We start from the raw sequence: 17,396 nt of genomic DNA, 5'->3' as shown, positions 1-17,396 counted from the left end.
CCAGCCAACATGTAGTGTGGGCATAGGATTCTTCAGCAGTGGTGAATACAAAGAAAAGGCTAATTTAGGCTACTGAGGTGAGGTGTTTAACCTGCCCTGTACTTCCTGTGGTGGGGAAAAGATGAGTGGCCTGTGGTGTGGAAAGTTTCAGTGAGGGCACTGAATTGCGGAGTACACCCCTAAAGCACTGTTGTTGTATAGTAAAAGATAATACACTACAAATGGTAATGGTAATGGAGATTTGCAAGAAAATATCCACAAATGGCAAACAGAAAAACATTTTCTCTAAGTAAAGTGAGGAAGAATCTGGTACAGATATGTCGTGTCATTGATCAGAAATGGGGTATCCTGTGTTGGAGCTGTTTCCTTTCTGTTCTTCATTTGCTGTTGTTCATACCCAGCTGTAGCTCTTTTTATATTTCTCTTACCTCCTTTGCATTTCAACCGTACATAAAGTGTTTCACATACATTAGGTATCTGGAAATCTTTTTTGCTCTCTTTATTTTGCTTTGAAACCAGTTCTACCTGGAACTGCTGGTGGCTTCCCTTCAGTCAGGAATAATTGACCTTTTGTGATTTGTGTCTGTATGTGTGAGAACTCCATTGTCATCCTGTGCTTGTTCTCTTTAGAGAACAGAGGTGTAGCTGCATGTTTAAAGGACATATCAAGCACAAGGTTTGTAGAAAGAAGTAAATTCTTTTATTAGATGACTTACTGGGAAAAATGTGTGAGTTAATCTGAAGACAAATAGGGATCTCAGTGCTCATATGTGTATATGTGCATATCTCTTTCTGATAGCTGCACAGATTGCTGCCCAGTTCAGAGTGCCTCGGCTTTGGACACCCCAAGTTCAGTGATGTTAGTCCATCTGAGAGAGAAACACAAAGAAATGTAATACTGAACTGCAAAGATGTCTGGTACTGTCAGTAGTGCCAGGGCAAAACAAAGTGGAAGAATACTGATAAGGTGACTTTGCAGGCAGATTGGGGCATCCCTATCAGTGCTAGGAAGCTTTTGGGGAGTAAGCTACTAACTTGAAATATAAAAAATGGTGATGAGGGCTAACACCAGGATGCAGCTGGAAACATCGCACCTTCAATAAACAGTGGAGTACTAGTCTGTGTAAGCTGACAATGCTTGTGCTTTTGTAAGAAGAGAACTGGTGAAGGGATTGAAAGAGTATCCTGCAATGACCAAACTTTTGGAACTGGAAGATAATCTTTGGTATTTCTTGAAGTCAAAGAAAACAACATTGGGAAACAGGTCTAGGAGAGCCATAAATTAGCATTTTAGTTATGTGAATAGTCAGGAAGAAACAATTAAGCAGAACGAATCTGTAAGAGCTTTAGAAGTAACTTGAAATGTGAATCCAAACGGACTAAAATTATATGTGAGGATAAGGAGTATAGTGATAGTGCTATGAGAAAAGGATATTAATGGAAAGATTTGCAGGGGTGAAAACCAAAGAGAATGGAGCTGGCTGGCATGTAGAGTAAACTGATTGCTAGACATCAGTAAAGACCTGGCAGAGGAATGGACTGAACTTTGATTTGAAGAGAGAGAGGTTAGATTAATTGGAGAGAACAAGATCAGTGAATTGTCAGCACAGGAGACTGCTGAATTGTATGTAGTCTGTGGTGAAATTATCTGGAGTGAGAAGCAGGAGAAGAGGGTCAAGAAGAGCATCGCTTTCGCAAGAGGATACAGTGACATAAATGTGAAAAGAGATCAGTGGAGAAGTGGAAGAAGAAGAGGCCTCCAAGGCCAAGAATAGTACAGGCAGACATGTCAAAACCAGTGGCTTGCTGGGAGGAAGAGAAAGGAACATTGCTTCTACCTTCACTTCAGAGGTCAGTGGAGGGGACTTCAGTGAGAGTGATTTTGTTGGCAATAAAATGAAATGTTCTATTATTATCAAGTATTTCTAAAGTTTCTGTCATTGTCAGAAGAAGAAAAAGGGGACCAAGCTGAGGCTTGAAATGAAATCTCCTCTTGGTTGTAGTAGTTTACATTACAGCTTATTGAGGAAAAACCTTTTTGATATATATACACTAACACAGAGGAAAACTGCATGGTTTGCATTAGATTGTGGAGCTGATGCCACCAGATGCTGTGAATATTGCACAAGATTAATGCTCTTTACAAGGAGAAATAGGCAAAAAGTAATGTGTATCCTTCTCATTGGCCCCACAGAGATTTTTGACTTAGAGCATGAACTAATTTCCTTTCTCTGCCAGAAATGCATGTATATGCATACCTGGGAAAAGAAGATTTGTATCTGGTATACTGACATTCAAAAAGCTGTTGGTGAAGTCTTCAATCACTTCTCACGTTTGCATGGCCATCGGTGGTGTCTCATTGTTCTATTCAAACTGCAGAATAAGTATCTCCTCAGTTAAATTGTTACTAAGATTACCCCAGGTTTTCAATATTGTACTACAAATCTGACTATATTCTTCTGGCACAAAGTATATTTAGTCAGTGTATATTCTGAAGTGCTAGCTATTAGTATGTCAATGCATAGAAGATTTTGAAACACTAAATATGTGCTAAAGCTTATCATTAAATAAATTACTACAGGGACGTTCATGCAAGTTGTTTATTTCCATTGTAACTACCAGGGCACGGTATATTTTGTGCAAACTTAATAATGTAGTTGCCTTTGCAAAAAGTCTGCAAATACACTTTTAGTCCTTAATAATTTCAACCAATGCATGCAAATAGTTCACTTGTTCTTTACATGTTGGCAGATATTCTTCATCATAAGAATAATTGGAGTTTTCAAGTTTAAGGTACACTGATGGAATATTAATTTTTGGCTTTGTGAGACTTCTGAACAGTATTTAGAATATGTAACTGTTCAGAATTAAAATTGCATGCAGAAGTATTATTGCTTTGAGCCATAATTATATATTATTCCCTACTCTAGTAATGTTTTCATGTTTGATAGGTATACATCTGAGTTGTAAACAGATTAAAATCTTAAAGCCTTTGAGCTTCGTTAGAGATTATTCATTAAGTCTTACAGCTTTTAAAACTATTTCAGTAAATGGAACTTCACTTTTCTACTTCCTGTTAAGGTCAGAAGTATATGCTGTGGTGGTATCAATGGCAGTGCACTAATCAAATCATATTGTAATTTAAAATTAAATTGTAATAATATTTTTTCTTTTTTTTTAATAACAGAATTTTAGTCTTCCTATATAATTTAACACTTCCTTAGGAATTACATGAAATTTCAAAATGTATGCCAAACTTTAACTTCACATTTCTTTCTCTTCCCTGTTACCTTCCCGTGCCTATAAGTACTCTGATTAAATTGGAGACTAGAACTATGTCATGGAAGCACATGCTAAGCTAGGTCCCTTGCTCTAATCCTTCTTGATTCATATCAAGTTTTCACCTTGTAGCAAGTATTTTTCAGAAAAAAAAAAACCCTTTGAAAAGATTTTTGTTCCTTTCTTTCCATCAAAGCCCAACTTTTCCTCTGTTTTCCTGTACAATCGTAATGCTGTGAATGTGTCACTGTGTTTTCCACCTAATAACTTATGAATGTGCTTATCGACTTCAAACACTTTTGGCAGGGGAGAGAATGGTGGGGATAGGAGGCTTTATTTCTCAAGTATAATTAAGACCCCTGAAATGTCATCAAAGTTAGTGGCTGGGAAGAGGAAAGAAACCCTATTTATATTCTCACTGAGGGAAAGAGCAGTCTGAGGCCACACTTCGTTACACACTGAAAAAAAAATCCATGTAGGTTTGCATCATTATATGTTACAGAAGAAAGGTTTCTACCTAGACAGAAAGTCAATCAAACTTAAGACACAAATAGATAGGAAATAAGGTTTCATTATTTTCTGATGTTGATGGAGCTGCTTGTCAGTAAAGGCAAGATTCATCTCACCTCACTTTTCCATTCTACAGTGTTGATATCTTTATTTCCATACTTGGCTCTCACTGTAGTCTCTGGAGAGAAACAGCTCTTGGAAGGTCATTCACTTCAGGGTGTGAGTTGTGTGCCCAGGAACAGGGCTTGAGTTGGTGAGAGCAGGGAGAAAAGGGAGTTTGAGAAGGGAACAAGTCCAGGCAATCAGAGGTGATTCTAAGAAGAGAAGAATGAGTGAAGTGCTTGCTCATTTACATGATTTTTGTTATTTGATTTGGAGAGAAAAAAAGCCAAACTGCCTTAACTTAGTTTCTGTTTCTGTGTCACCTGGGAGATTTTATAAAGTACACACACAGTATTTTTGTATTGAGTAATACATATTTAAATTCTCAAATATGCAATGTCTTATGTTCTGATATAAATTGCTGTTTTTTCCCCCAAAAATTCCTACTTTTTTCAGCTTCATTCAGATTCATCAAATGCCAAAATTTTAGTTAATTACAACATGCTCAATTTGATTAGACAGTCACTATAGTTGCTGAACAAGAGTGTTATTCAAACATTGTTGAAATTAGAAAATTATTTTCTAATTAAATAGGGTATTTTTGCAATTACCAGAATTATTCAGTGCTGGCTGGAGAATACTTGCTTGGAGAAATTCTGTATCTCCAAACACTGTTTTGCAAAACAATTTGCAAGAGATCCAAACAAAAAGATAACTTAGATGAAAGAAAGAGATATGAAATGTGGGAAATTTAGAGAACACTGTCAGTATGAAACTTATATATATTTGCCATTTATACAGTGATTAATAAACCGTCTTATGAGAAAATAATATTTTTTTTCTGCAGCTAGAGTTTGCTTTATCCAATGGTTTATAATTTCCTGCCAAAGCATCATACAGGCATTTGGAGTCACATCATAATATAATTTTCCAGGCATTTAATTTTCTCAAATAATTTGATATTTTTAATAGAACTAGCAAAGTGATTTTCCCTACTGCTGGATAATGTGTTAAGTTGACTATGCTGGTGTCTCCCAGCACAATCAGAAGAAAGGAGGGTTTACTGTTTACATTATTTTCACTATAATGCATTTGAATTTAGAGCAGCTCGAAGGAACTAGTGCTTTTTATAGAAGAGAAAATAGATTTTTATTTTCTTGTGTAAACTAGACACTATTTTTCACACGAAGGATGTGGTAGTATTTACTGTATTCCTTGCTTTTTTGCTGCTTGAACTTAGCAGTGAATTTTGATAACTTAAAAAAATTTATCTTCCTGATTATATTTACACTCGGGGTACTGCATTAATGTAAACAGCACTAGTAAAACATTTGACTTCTAACTTCCTGATCATTACTTTCAGTTTTTCAGCTGCAATGAAGGTTACTTAAATAGGGCTGGTCCAAAGTTTTGAACAGAAAAATAGCAGCTCAATAGGCTAAAGCAACAGTGGTTAGGTAATGAGAGTGGTTTTAAATTGATAGTGACTAAGAACTGCTTTTATGAGAGGAGGTACAAAACTCACTCGTGGAAAATAAATAAAATTTTGTTGGTTTGGGGAGCTTTCTTTGGGGCTGTTTGTTTGGGTTCTTGGGGAGTTTTGTTTGTTTGTGGTTTTCTTTGTTTGGTTTTTTTGCTTGTTTTTTGTTGTAAGGTTTCAGTTTTATTCCATATCTTAAAAAAGTCCAGTAAAGAAAAAGGAAAGGATTATTCCTAAGAAGGTTTATAAAAGAGTGCTGGGCTAGAGAATTTCTGTGTTTGTTTTTTTCTCCTTTGTGGTACTGTTTGACATATATTACTAAATATTACTAAACAATTTTAAAAGTATTTATGTTGGGTTTTTTTTTTCTTCTTTTTCTGTGTTTGTTATTAAGCCATTTGTTATTTTCTTTACTGCTTGATGATAATAAACCAAAAACTTATTGGAGGTTCAAAATAAATGTCATCATATGGATAAATTGTTTTTCTAGTATTATGGAAACTATCAAAATAATAGATTTTCTAAAGGTAAAGAGAAAAAACCCCCTAAATATTCCATTCAATAAATACTCATATTCCATCTCTGGTACTGTAAGGATATTAATACCTAGCTTGTTTCAGATTTTTTCGTAATGCTACAGTAAAAATGCATTAAAATGTGTTACTGTACCCTCTCTTTCTAAGACAGAAAATTCAAAACTCTGTTAACCTTAGCTGGAAAGGCCAAATTTAGAGAAATAAACTAACACGGAAAATATCTTAAACATATCTGAAATAATAATCCTGATATTTTAGAAAGTAAATTTTGTGTTTCTCTGGTGGGACTTAGGAACAGTTCAGAATCACTTGATTAAACTTAAATCAATTATTTGACTGTCCAAGCTGTTCAAAGGACTAAAACAGAAAAAGGATGAAGACTAGGGTACCTGGGTGTAACCTGCGTGTAAATTGCTGACCCAGGCCATCTCCTACACAACTCACATGTTAGTGAATTTTTATTACCTTCCTGTGTTCTGTTCTCAGTTAAGTGTAGGCCCATTTGCATGCTTGCATTCCTGGAGTACAAATCCTTCTCTTCCACTGCAGAGTCAAAGGTGGGAAGAGTAGGTAGAAATCAGTGTAGCAAGCATCTTAGTTTTCACCCACTTTTTGAAAATATAAATATTATCTTCATAATTAAAAAAAAAAATCCAGTGCTTTTATTTCTGTTTTTCCCTCATTTCACACACTCTAATTCCCATTCCCAACACAAGCCTGAGTGTCACTCATGATGGTATAGGTTAGATGACAACACCAGGACTAATGTGTCTTTCTCAACTAATTTCTAAAAATGTAGTACACTTTTAGGAATTGAGAATTGGACTTTCTCAAGCTCTGCCCTATCAGTTGGAAGTGCCTTAAGGCCTAAGTCGGCCATCTGTAACAATTAGGCTGTGACAGTTCTGCCTGATTGATTACAATAGCTGTGAACTGCTCGTGTAGCTAAGCCCACGTTTAATCATCCTGCTGGTGGTACTTTCCCACATTATACTTTTTCCATCTTCTCCATCTGTTAGGTCTCCAAGGGGTGACCTTGTTGTGGCCTTTCAGTACCTGAAGGGAGCCTATGAGGAAGGCGGAGAGATACTATTTACAAGACCATAAAGGCTCTAAACAGAAAGCAGGCTTAGATTAGATATTGGAAACATCTTTACTGTGAAGATGGTGAGACGTTGGAACAAATTGCCCAGAGAGGCTGTGGATATCCCATCCCTGAAAGTGCTTAAAGCTGGCCTGGAGGGAGCTCTGAGGAACCTGGTCTAGTGAGATGTTATCCCCACCCAGTGCAGGGGAGTTGGAACTAGATGATTTTTATGGTCCCTTTCAACCCAGACCATTCTATGATTCTATGACTTTCTTTCATCTTTTAAAAAATGTTGGTAAATACATCTGTGGCAATCCAGAGGGTATATTTATATATTATTTATTTTTCTAATGCTTTTTATATGGGAGCTTTAACATGCTGTAGAATGGATGCACTTAGAATAGGATTCATTTAATTTAACCTTAGTTTAGTAGTGCGCTTAAAATTAGACCTATTTATAAAAGTTTTCCCTGTAAAGAGCAGATAAGAGCTCAAATCTGTGGCTCCTCTGGGGCAGAAAGGCCTGTGCACTGCAGTGCACCATGATGGCAGTGAGGGCTTGTGAGGCTCCATCTGCCCCCTCATTCACCTTTGGTTAACATTTCATGGTGGGTGGGAGGGAAGCCTCCAAATGCACCCTGCTGGAATGAAAATCTCCACTCTCTTCTTTCTCTTAGGCTGCACAGCCTGTAGGACTTGTGGTGGAAAGTTTACTGGCCTTACATCATTAACAGCCTTTTATCAGGAGGCATCTGCTGAATTCATAATGAAAAATAATCATTAGTGCACAGGAAACATCCTTTTACTTCTTAATTCAAAATGCAATTACATTGCTCCTTTGTCCTGGTGAACTTCTGTACACGAGTTCTCTATTATTACATTGTGTGGCATTGTGGGAATCACAAAGTGGAGAGAAAAAGAGGGGAACAGGGTGGAACATACTCCTTTTTATGCAACATCTGGCTTTTTAACAAAGTCTAGGGTTTTAAAAATAGTTGAGTGTGCTCTGATGAAATTATTAAAGAATGGGCTGATTAATCTCTACCATAAAATGTAATTTCCTTTTATCTTGTGCTTTAACCAAAATAAAAGAGTCCATTTGGAAGAAAACAAAACCTAAGAAAAGCGCCCCAAGATACCATTTGTGAGAGTTGGAATTAAGGACATTAATGGAAATAACATTCCAGCAACTTCCTCTCCTGAATCCTTGCTAAGAAAAATCAAGATAATAATGAGCTAGTAAAGGTTATTTAATTTGAACCATTTTGGGACTAAAATAAATCACAGTAAATTTCTGGCATACCCATTATCCTTGATTTGTTTAAACCATATACAAATGCATTGTAGTCTAAAAAAATGGGTAGATACAGTTTGTTTTAAAAACATGCAAAACGTTTTATTTCATGTGACATTTCTATAGCAGGAAGATTTGAGCTATAAAAAGGTATTTTAAGAAAAATGTCCTTAAGCCTTGAATTTGCTTTTGGCAAGGCAGAAAAGCATATAATTGTCAGAAGTGAGTTTACAATATGTTAAGTGTTTCATAAAATACAGAAACTGTAACTGCAAATATTGCAAAACCCATTTCAACAGTCCTAATGCATTCATTTTTGCACAGTGAACCTCACTAGTTTTGTATAATCTATCTCATTAGTAGAATATTTGTATCAGAATCATTCAAACAATTCATGAGAGCAAGTGCTGTCAGACAAGATGTACTTCATTGATTTTCTCTTCTAGCTGGCCATGATGATTTTAATCTTCTTAAGCTCAGACTCACAACCACACCTCATTACCCAGATGTGTGGAAGAGAAATAAGTATAGCTTTCCCAAGAAGCTGAACTAATTACATACATTTGCATTTCCTAGACTTTAGAATGGCATGAAGATTTCATAACCAGAAGCCACAAATTGAGGATAAAATTTGTTTTTGGGTCTGCCTAAAAGATTTGGAGAGCAAATACTTTGCTAATATGTGATGATAGATCCAAGGGTGACATGAAGTCACAAAAAGCACTAACAGATTATCTTGAATTGTCACGCTTTATCACGCCATGTTGCACTTCTTTAGTAAGGTATGAACTGGTCTGTCTATAGAGAAGACCTTCCCCTAATATTCATAGAAACTTGGAATCCTTTAGCTTGTAAAAGACCCTGAACATTATCAAGTCCAACCATTACTCTAACACTGCAGAGTCCACCTTCAGGGGTGGCGACCCCACACTTCCCTGAGCAGCCTGTTCCGATGCCTAGCCACCCTGTCAGTGAAGAAATTGTTCTGAACATCCAACCTAAACTTTCAGTGGCAAAACTTGAGGCTGTTTCATCTTGCCCTATCACTGGTTGCCCAGAAGAGGCCAACTGACACCTTGCTGCAACCTCCTTTCAGGTAGTAGTTGAGCAATAAGGTCACTCCTGAGCCTCCTCTTCTCCAAGCTAGACAACCCCAGCTTCCTCAGCTGTCCCTCACAGGACTTGTGCTCCAGCCCCATCCCCAGCTCTGTTTCTCTGGATAAAATCCAGCACCTCAATGTCTTTCTTGTGAAAGTGAGGGGCCCAAACCGAACACAGTACTTGAGGTGTGGCCTCATCAGCACAGGGGCACAATTACGCTCCTGGTCCTGCTGGCCACACGATTTCTGATACAGGCCAAGGTGCCATTTGGACACAATTTGGCTCATGTTCAGTGGCTACTGATCAGCCACGAGGGCAGATTTTCCATAGAGTAGATTTCCAGCCACTCTTTCCCAAACCTGTAGCATTGAATGGGATTGTTTGACCAAAGTGCATTATGTGCATCTAGGTGGATCCACACAGACAAATTTTCTGTATTATGCTGGTCTTTCTGAGTAAAATATTACCCCTAATTCTGTGTGTTCAGGTCTTTTTCTGTACTTGAGATTGTGCTCTTCCCTGGCTGTCTGCAAGATTTCACATTTTTCTATTGGAATAGTATATCTATTTTTAAAAGAAAGATGAGATACCCTTGTCATCTAACAATTGTCTTGCTGATTTTTAAATTGTCAATTACAGTATTTTTTTTACTAGAAGTGATGTGTTTTCCAATTTTTTTCATTATTTTTCTTACTGGCTACTAACTTACCATATATGAATAGGCTTCAGATAAGTATCAGACTCACTTATTCTGACAGTCTTATATTTAATCTCAGTTGCACCACAGAGACCTAGATAGAGACTGCAACAAATATTGTATTAACAGTCATTTGAAACTGCCAGGTGGAGCTGGCAGAACAACTATTCTCTCAGAATAAAAGTCTGAAATTTTTCTTTCTGTAATCAGAATTCTGAAAGGCCAAGGAAAGGCCTGTTGCTTGTTCTGCATATAACTCTGCATATAACTATAAGAGCCAAACACCTCTAGGAGAATATTCTAGATAGAACTTATCTATTTTCTCACTCAGGATCTGATTTTCCCTATCTTAAGTTTACTCCAGGCAGTAATTCTATGGAAAATCTTGGCATAGATTCAAACAGATAGAATATAATGAGAAATTGTTAAAAATTTACCAAGCAGATGAATATAGAATTATAGGTTTTGTTCTGTATTTTAAATTTCACAGAAACTCCTATGTATGGTAACTAGTAGGTAACTACACTGTAATTTTATGTAATTTCAGACTATATGAAATTCACAGTAATTTAACGTTAACTTAATGATCACTTGCTATTTTAGCCACCTGTTTTCTGAGCTACAACAGGTGTCTAGATTTGAAGGGGTCATGGGTATATGATAAACATTTTGAATATGTTTTCTTTAAGATGATAGGAAAGTCCATACATTCCTTTCAGATAAACTGGATCAGTATGTCAAAGACTAGCAATGATGGAATATTCAATTGATACAATTGAAATGATAGGGCACTCAGAACGTAATCTGCATAGATAGAAAGGGAAAGAAAACATAGGATGAATCTTGTGGTTACATACTTTTGTTGAAAAGAAAATTACTTACTTTGCAAATTGAATTATGACATTTCATTAAAATGTGTAACTTTCCTTTTGTTCAGAACTAACCTTGTGTATATCCTAAGCATGTCCACACCTGAATCTCTTTTTTGGGGCTGCTTCCAGAGACTTTTAGATCCTCTTTTAAGAATGAGTTTGTATTTATCAGAATTCCAGAGCAAAACACTGCAGAAAGTGAGAGACTGTCCAAGATTGAGAAGAATTATCTGTCCTCTGTTCTTCATTAAGTATTTTCTGATAAGATGTCAATCTTCAGGTGTGCAGATAATGCCTACTTATCCTGTGTTGAATAAGAGAGGAACAAATAAAAGTCTGAGAATTACCCAGTGGTTGAGGTTGGAAGGGACCTCTGGGGGCCTCTCTCAAGCAGGACCACCTAGATCCTATTTCCCTGGCCCATATCCATATGACTTTTGAATACCTCCAAGGATGGAGACTTCACAATCTCCCTGGGCAACCTGTGTCAGTGCTTGGTCACCAACACAGTAAAAAACAAAGCATTTCCTGATGTTCAGACAGAACCTCCTGTGTTTCATTTTGTGCTGCCTCTGGCCCTTTCCCTGGGCATCACTGGGGAAAGCCTGGTGCTGTCCTCTTCAGACAATCCCCTCAAAAACTTATACACATTGACGAGATCCCCTCTGAGCCTTCTCTTCTCCAGGCTGCACAGATCCAGCCCTCAGGCTTTTCCTTGTATTATTGATCTTCCAGTCCTGTAATCACTGCAGCCCTTCACTGGACTCTCTCCATTATGTCCATGTCTCTTTTACTGGGAAGGCCAAAACTGGATCCAGCACTCCAGGTGTAGCCTCAGCAGTGCTGAATAGAGGGAAAGAATCACCTCTCTTGACCTGCTGGTAATATTTTCTTAATGCATCCCAAATTAACATTAGCCTTCCTTGTTGCAAAGACAAGTTCATGGTTCATGTTCAATTAGTGTCCGCCATCTGTCCAGGTTCTGTCTGTTTCTGCAAAAGCTGAGGTTATAACCTCTGTAAAACCTGCGGAAACTGATACAAATTGAGAAAAACTAAAATTTTAAGCCTGATGAAACTCTACCAGTTGAATTTAAATTTTGCGTTAAATTGCAAATACAAGTTGAAATTAGCTTTAACTCTTTTTTAACTCTTACCCCTGTCTACCACCAGTCTGCCAGTGGTTTGGTCTTGGGCGATTTCTGCTGTTGTTTTTCCACTGAGAATCCACTGAAGGTTCCTTGGTTCTTAAGAGACATGCTCCTTCCACAGATTTCCCCAAGGATGCACAGGCTGTGCAAGTTACGAGTTGTCAATGAAGGTAGTGCATATAGGCAAGGTTTTATTGCACGAGAACATCTTGAATTTTGTGTACAAAATCAAGCAGAACAGGGCAATGAACCTGGGTCTTATACATACTGGGTCCTACTGGCTCTTGAAGCATCACAAAATAGAGCTGCAAGGTAATGTAGGATACCAGTTTGTGCAAGAAAACTCAATTCTAACCCCAAAGGCTTCACTATTATTATTTAGCAAATAATATTGGATAAACTTATAACCTAAGAAAACTGTAATATTCACTTCCATAGAAACTTATTAAAAATGGATTTTATTCCTAGAATAATCATACAGTGGTTTTCCTTTTTCCAAGTAAATACAGGGCCAGAAATCTTGCAGTGAGACAGAATTAGAAATATCTAGGTCATTTCCAGCAAAAAGGTTCACTTCTCTTGCCAGTTTTATGCCCACAGTTGATTTCTAATACATATTTCACACTTAGCTCCACAGAGTTTCATTTTGTTCATTTCAAATTCTCATTTTGATTTGCTGAATTCTGCTCTCCACAGAGTCTGACATCTCTCCCACAATGGGACAATTTACAAGCTTTTCATTACTGGATCATTGAAGTTATTAATAAGTAAAACTTTGTCCAAGACAGGTCCCTGGGGCTCTCACTTGAAACATTCTCACTATCTCACACTGAGCTAACATCTCCTTTTTGTGTATATTTAGGCTGGGCAATTTCATTTAGATAGGAGTTTTCCATGTAAGTCTCTAATATGAAGGGGAGGAGGGGGAAAAGGGGGTGACTGCTGAGTCCTGACATCCTTCCCTTTCTTGTATCTGACCTTGCTTCCTCTCTGCAGTGGTAAACCCTCCCTCAGCTGGCTGCAGAGTGCCAAGATGAACTTTTTGAGCCTTGCAGGCTCTGTGTATATCCCTGTCTGCAGAGAGAAAGAGACAAGGAAAGTGCAGTGCAGGATGCAAAAATGTATTTTTATGCAAATATTATCATTAGTGTTTCTTATAAATCTGAAGTTCTAGAACACAAAAGGTTTTGGTAACTTCTTAATTCCACTGATCCTTTTCCCTGGAGAGGAGCAAAAGAATGACATGGCCCTTTTTGATTCCAAGAGGTATGCTGGAAATAAGAGTGGCTGGAAGTAATTTTTACATCATTTAATATGCATTTTTGGACCTCATATAACTAAAGAAAACATTTGTTGTATATTGTGTCATATGTAGCCTGGGACAGGAACTTTTTGTACCTTGGGGAAGAGCAATGGGTAATGTAAATAGCATGATCCCATGATACTCAAGGACTCTATTAACTCTGCAGTAACTAATACTTACTGCCTTTATCTCTTCTCGCTCTGGTACACAAATTCCACATTGAATTTGATCCAATTACATTAGTGCTCAGGCCAGTGAGCCTGAAATTCAGACCCCAAGTTGTGGGGTAATTGCCCATGCAATGAGAATAACAGCTTTGCAATTGTGCCCTATGCAAGCATCCACACTACGTGCAATGAGGTTCCTCCCCAGGCCAGCTGCTTCTGCTCCAGCTGCACATTTGACTGGCACTGTGACAGTGGGGGTGTGATCCCAATTCCTGCATGTGGCCCTGTATAATTAATCCATTTTCTTGCACGTGCCTGCTCCAGGTTTGAACAAATCTTTTTGCTCTGTTTTCAGTGGTCAAGTAGCCCTTGAATCTTTTTGGATGCTTTCTTCCCCCTGCCAGTCTCTACAAAGGCATCATATTGCCATTCATTGCTGAGCTACTGTGCATTCTCCAGGGAGGTTTGTTCGGTGGCATTAATACAGACTAAGATCTGCTCTGTCTCCAATCCTCCCAGTGCCAGCTCATTGCTTGCCAAGTGTGAGGTCAAGAGATCTATGTTTTCTGTCCAACAGCAGCTGCTGCTCTTAAGTGTGCTACAGCAATCTCCAACTCACTGGCCTGTCATGGAGATAGAGCCAGAGGGGGCATTCATTAAATATACTAAAGGATGTATAGGGAGTTTTATATATATGTACACTAAGGGAGTTTTAGCTAATCTATTTTATTCCTATAGCCATTGCTGGGTTTGCTTTTTTCTGTCCCATCAGGACACTTTTGTCTAAGTGAGATTAGGCGATGTCACAAATCAGATTGGCTGACAGAAGAATGGGAAGGGTCTGCAAAACAGCTGGCTAGCCAGGAAATTAATTTATTTATTTTTTGGGGTTCTTTTTCCTAAAATAGCTCCAGGAGCAGCATTAGCTCTTCTGTTTTACAATATAATCAGCTTGATCATAGTTTAGTTGTTGAAGAGTGATTCAGCCCTTTCAAGAAACGAGTCATTCAAAAGCAAGGATCTGATCAGTTGGATTGGAAAACAAATAACAATTCTCTGCAGTATATTTATGTATGTTCATAAGAAAAAAACCCCTTCCACTTCCCAAAAAATCCTTCAAATGAATTTCAGACTTTTCAGGAAATATTTGAAAGCTGTGGCAATTCTCTAACCCTTTCTACCAATCTTTTGTACCTTTCTCCATTCACCTCTTGGACTCAGCTGGCCCTTCTCTCTAATCTAATTTTTTTCCTCAAGTCTAAATGGCAACTTAACATCAATGCTTTCAGAGCCAGAAGAGCAATAATGATGCCTGATGCCAAAATGGAAGAAAAGGCCAGCTCACCAGGTCCAAAATCCTAGAGGGATGATGAAGAAAGCCTCTGGAGCCAGGCATGGTGGTGACTGTCCTTCTGAGGCAGATCTAGCAGGCAATATTGGGTGATGGACACAGGGACACTTCTTGTACACAAGGAGCCAGGCCAACTTCCTCAGAGGGGTGTCAAGGACACAGAAATGAGATCATCTGTCTGTCTGATGGTCTCTTTGCACATTTTCTGTCTTGCAGGGGTTTCCTTTTCATCTCTTGGATTGAATCTATTTCTGTAGGTGTGTGAGATGGGCACACTTCCATACTGAGTTGAGTGACCATGAAGCTGGCATTATGGACAAACTTGCTCTTTCCTAAATCCCACATTTTTTTTTAGAGTGCTTGTGTTCATAAATTTCCCAGTTATTCTACAAACTTTATAGGCTAGGGCTGATTATTTTCGTGTTTGCAGTGACCTTCCCTGCTGCTGGAATTCCTTTCTCAGAAACTCAAACCAGTGACTGTTAAGGGCACTTCTGATCTGCTGGTCACATCTATGTCTCTGCCAGTCAGCTTTCCAGAGAAACAGCAATGGAAGAAACATCCCATGAGGGTCTCATGAGTTTAGGGTAATGTTGCAGCTGAAGGTAGAAGCAGATGGTAATGAGCAATTGGGAAGTTTGGTTTTCATTTTATGCAAGGGCTTCCTAGCCTGAGGAAGTGGGGGCCACATTTAGTGCCCCAAGACATCTCTTCTATCTGTAGCTTGCTAGGGAAGGAGCTGCTCATTCAACCAAGCTCAGAGAACAATGAACAACGTCCTCCTGTCCCCTACAAAATGGTCATCTCTTACTACTCTGTCAGTAATGGCAGATGGGAAAAGGCTCAAGTAACTTCCTAAGGGCAAAGTAAGGCAAAAAGGGAGAATTAATATACCCAGATGTGTAAGTTGATCATAGTTCAAGAAAAGGAATTAATAAAATGCTGAACTTCAGAAGAATTGCTGTGCTCTTCTGAGTTTTATGAAAACTGTTGTCTGAATCTGGTAAAAGAAAGTGTATAAGGGTATAATTTGTGGCATGACGATATCTCAGCTCTCCTTGTGATTTTGTAACATGAAATAAAATAGTGTGACCACAGCAGTGTTTTTTCACAGACTCCTGGTATCATACAAAAATGAGTTTCAGAACAGTTCTTTTTCACATAACTGAAAGACCTGCAGATTTAGCCATCAGGACTTGGCCAGCTCCACAACATCCTTTTCACTTGTCTGTCTCTGCTCTTTGTATTTGTCATTCTAAATAGATGTATTAAATCTGGGTGTTGTCAGAAAATCTTTTCCTGTGGTGAAAAAAAATAGTTTTTTGGGTAGAGCAGTAAGGTTTTAGTAATTTTACAAGTGCCTGGGGTTTATTTCCAGCAGTCTGTTAATACTCAAGTCTGTTAGACATGGTGAGAGGTATGAAACAGGAGTGCTAGCTGTATGTGGCTCAGATCAACAGGGAAACAATTGAATGGGTTTGATCCAATATTGTGTTATAAAGCACCATACCAGGATCACACGCCTAATCTGAAGGGATGCAGCTTGAAAGTAATTTCTAATGCTGCATAATTTGTAAGAATTGTTATTTTACCTGTATAATTGCATGTTGTGTGCATGGGAAAAACTTGAAAAAGGCCAAAAGAGCAAAGCATGCAAGATTCTGAGACAATGTAAATTGGAACAGATGTTCTGAAACTAATGAAACCATGTGAATTTTGACCTTGTATCTCTAAGGTTGGAAGTAGAAAGGTGAGTTTGAATATGATACAGTTATATGCTCAGAACATCTCTGCTTTTGGTATTGGTATAAACATATTTTTCACTCGGAATGTGTAGGATAATTCAAATTATCCTTTTTGTAAACTGGTTGGAGAGCAAACTAGAGTATCTTTATTAATCTTTGCTTTATTTTATTGTTGTTCCAGGTTAGGTTTCCCCATGATGATCGTGTCCTGTACCATTGGGATGTGCTATCTTCTTGTTGCTCATGTTGTAGTAGGTTGGAACTCCTAGTAATTTATATTTTCAAGACTCAGATAAGCTTTCCCTTATGTTTAGCTTATATCAGAATGTTAAGAACACATATGAAAGGAAAAAGATGTGTAAAATCCCAACATATGGTATCAATCAAAATGATTGTTGGCATAAACATCAGATACGGTCATTCTTAACCTTTTGTTTTATGAACAATATAAAGAATTAGACAATCAAAATTAAAAGAATTCATATATTTCATTATGAATGCAATTAGTGTGCAGATAAAAAGGAACCATCTCAAGGGAATATGCTGTGCCTGAAAGTTTGCATTGATACAATCTGAGTATAGTCACAGATGAAAAACTCATTCACAATAGCAGATGTTCAGTAATTTCTTTTTAGGGCTTCATTTTTCTTTGTCAATATATTTAGCTATTTGTATGAAAGTAATTAATATTCAACTTGTAATAATTGAAAGTTAAGCAGAAT

At 37.7% G+C, this 17,396-nt stretch overlaps 1 protein-coding gene across 1 annotated transcript in view; it reads left to right on the top strand.

The window, feature by feature from the left end:
• Window positions 1-17,074, top strand: part of OCA2 (OCA2 melanosomal transmembrane protein) — a 182,747-nt gene extending 165,673 nt beyond the window's left edge. Inside the window, exon 25 of the mRNA XM_064715016.1 lies at window positions 16,856-17,074. Coding sequence (XP_064571086.1) covers window positions 16,856-16,943 — 88 coding nt within the window. The 3' untranslated portion in view covers window positions 16,944-17,074. The remainder of the gene's footprint in view (window positions 1-16,855) is intronic.
• Window positions 17,075-17,396: the final 322 nt, after the last annotated feature.

Source organism: Zonotrichia leucophrys, chromosome 1, assembly GCF_028769735.1.
Source record: "Zonotrichia leucophrys gambelii isolate GWCS_2022_RI chromosome 1, RI_Zleu_2.0, whole genome shotgun sequence".
Lineage (NCBI taxonomy): Eukaryota > Metazoa > Chordata > Aves > Passeriformes > Passerellidae > Zonotrichia > Zonotrichia leucophrys.
Note: the sequence above shows the minus strand (reverse complement) of the source record. Positions and strands in the feature narration are given on the sequence as shown.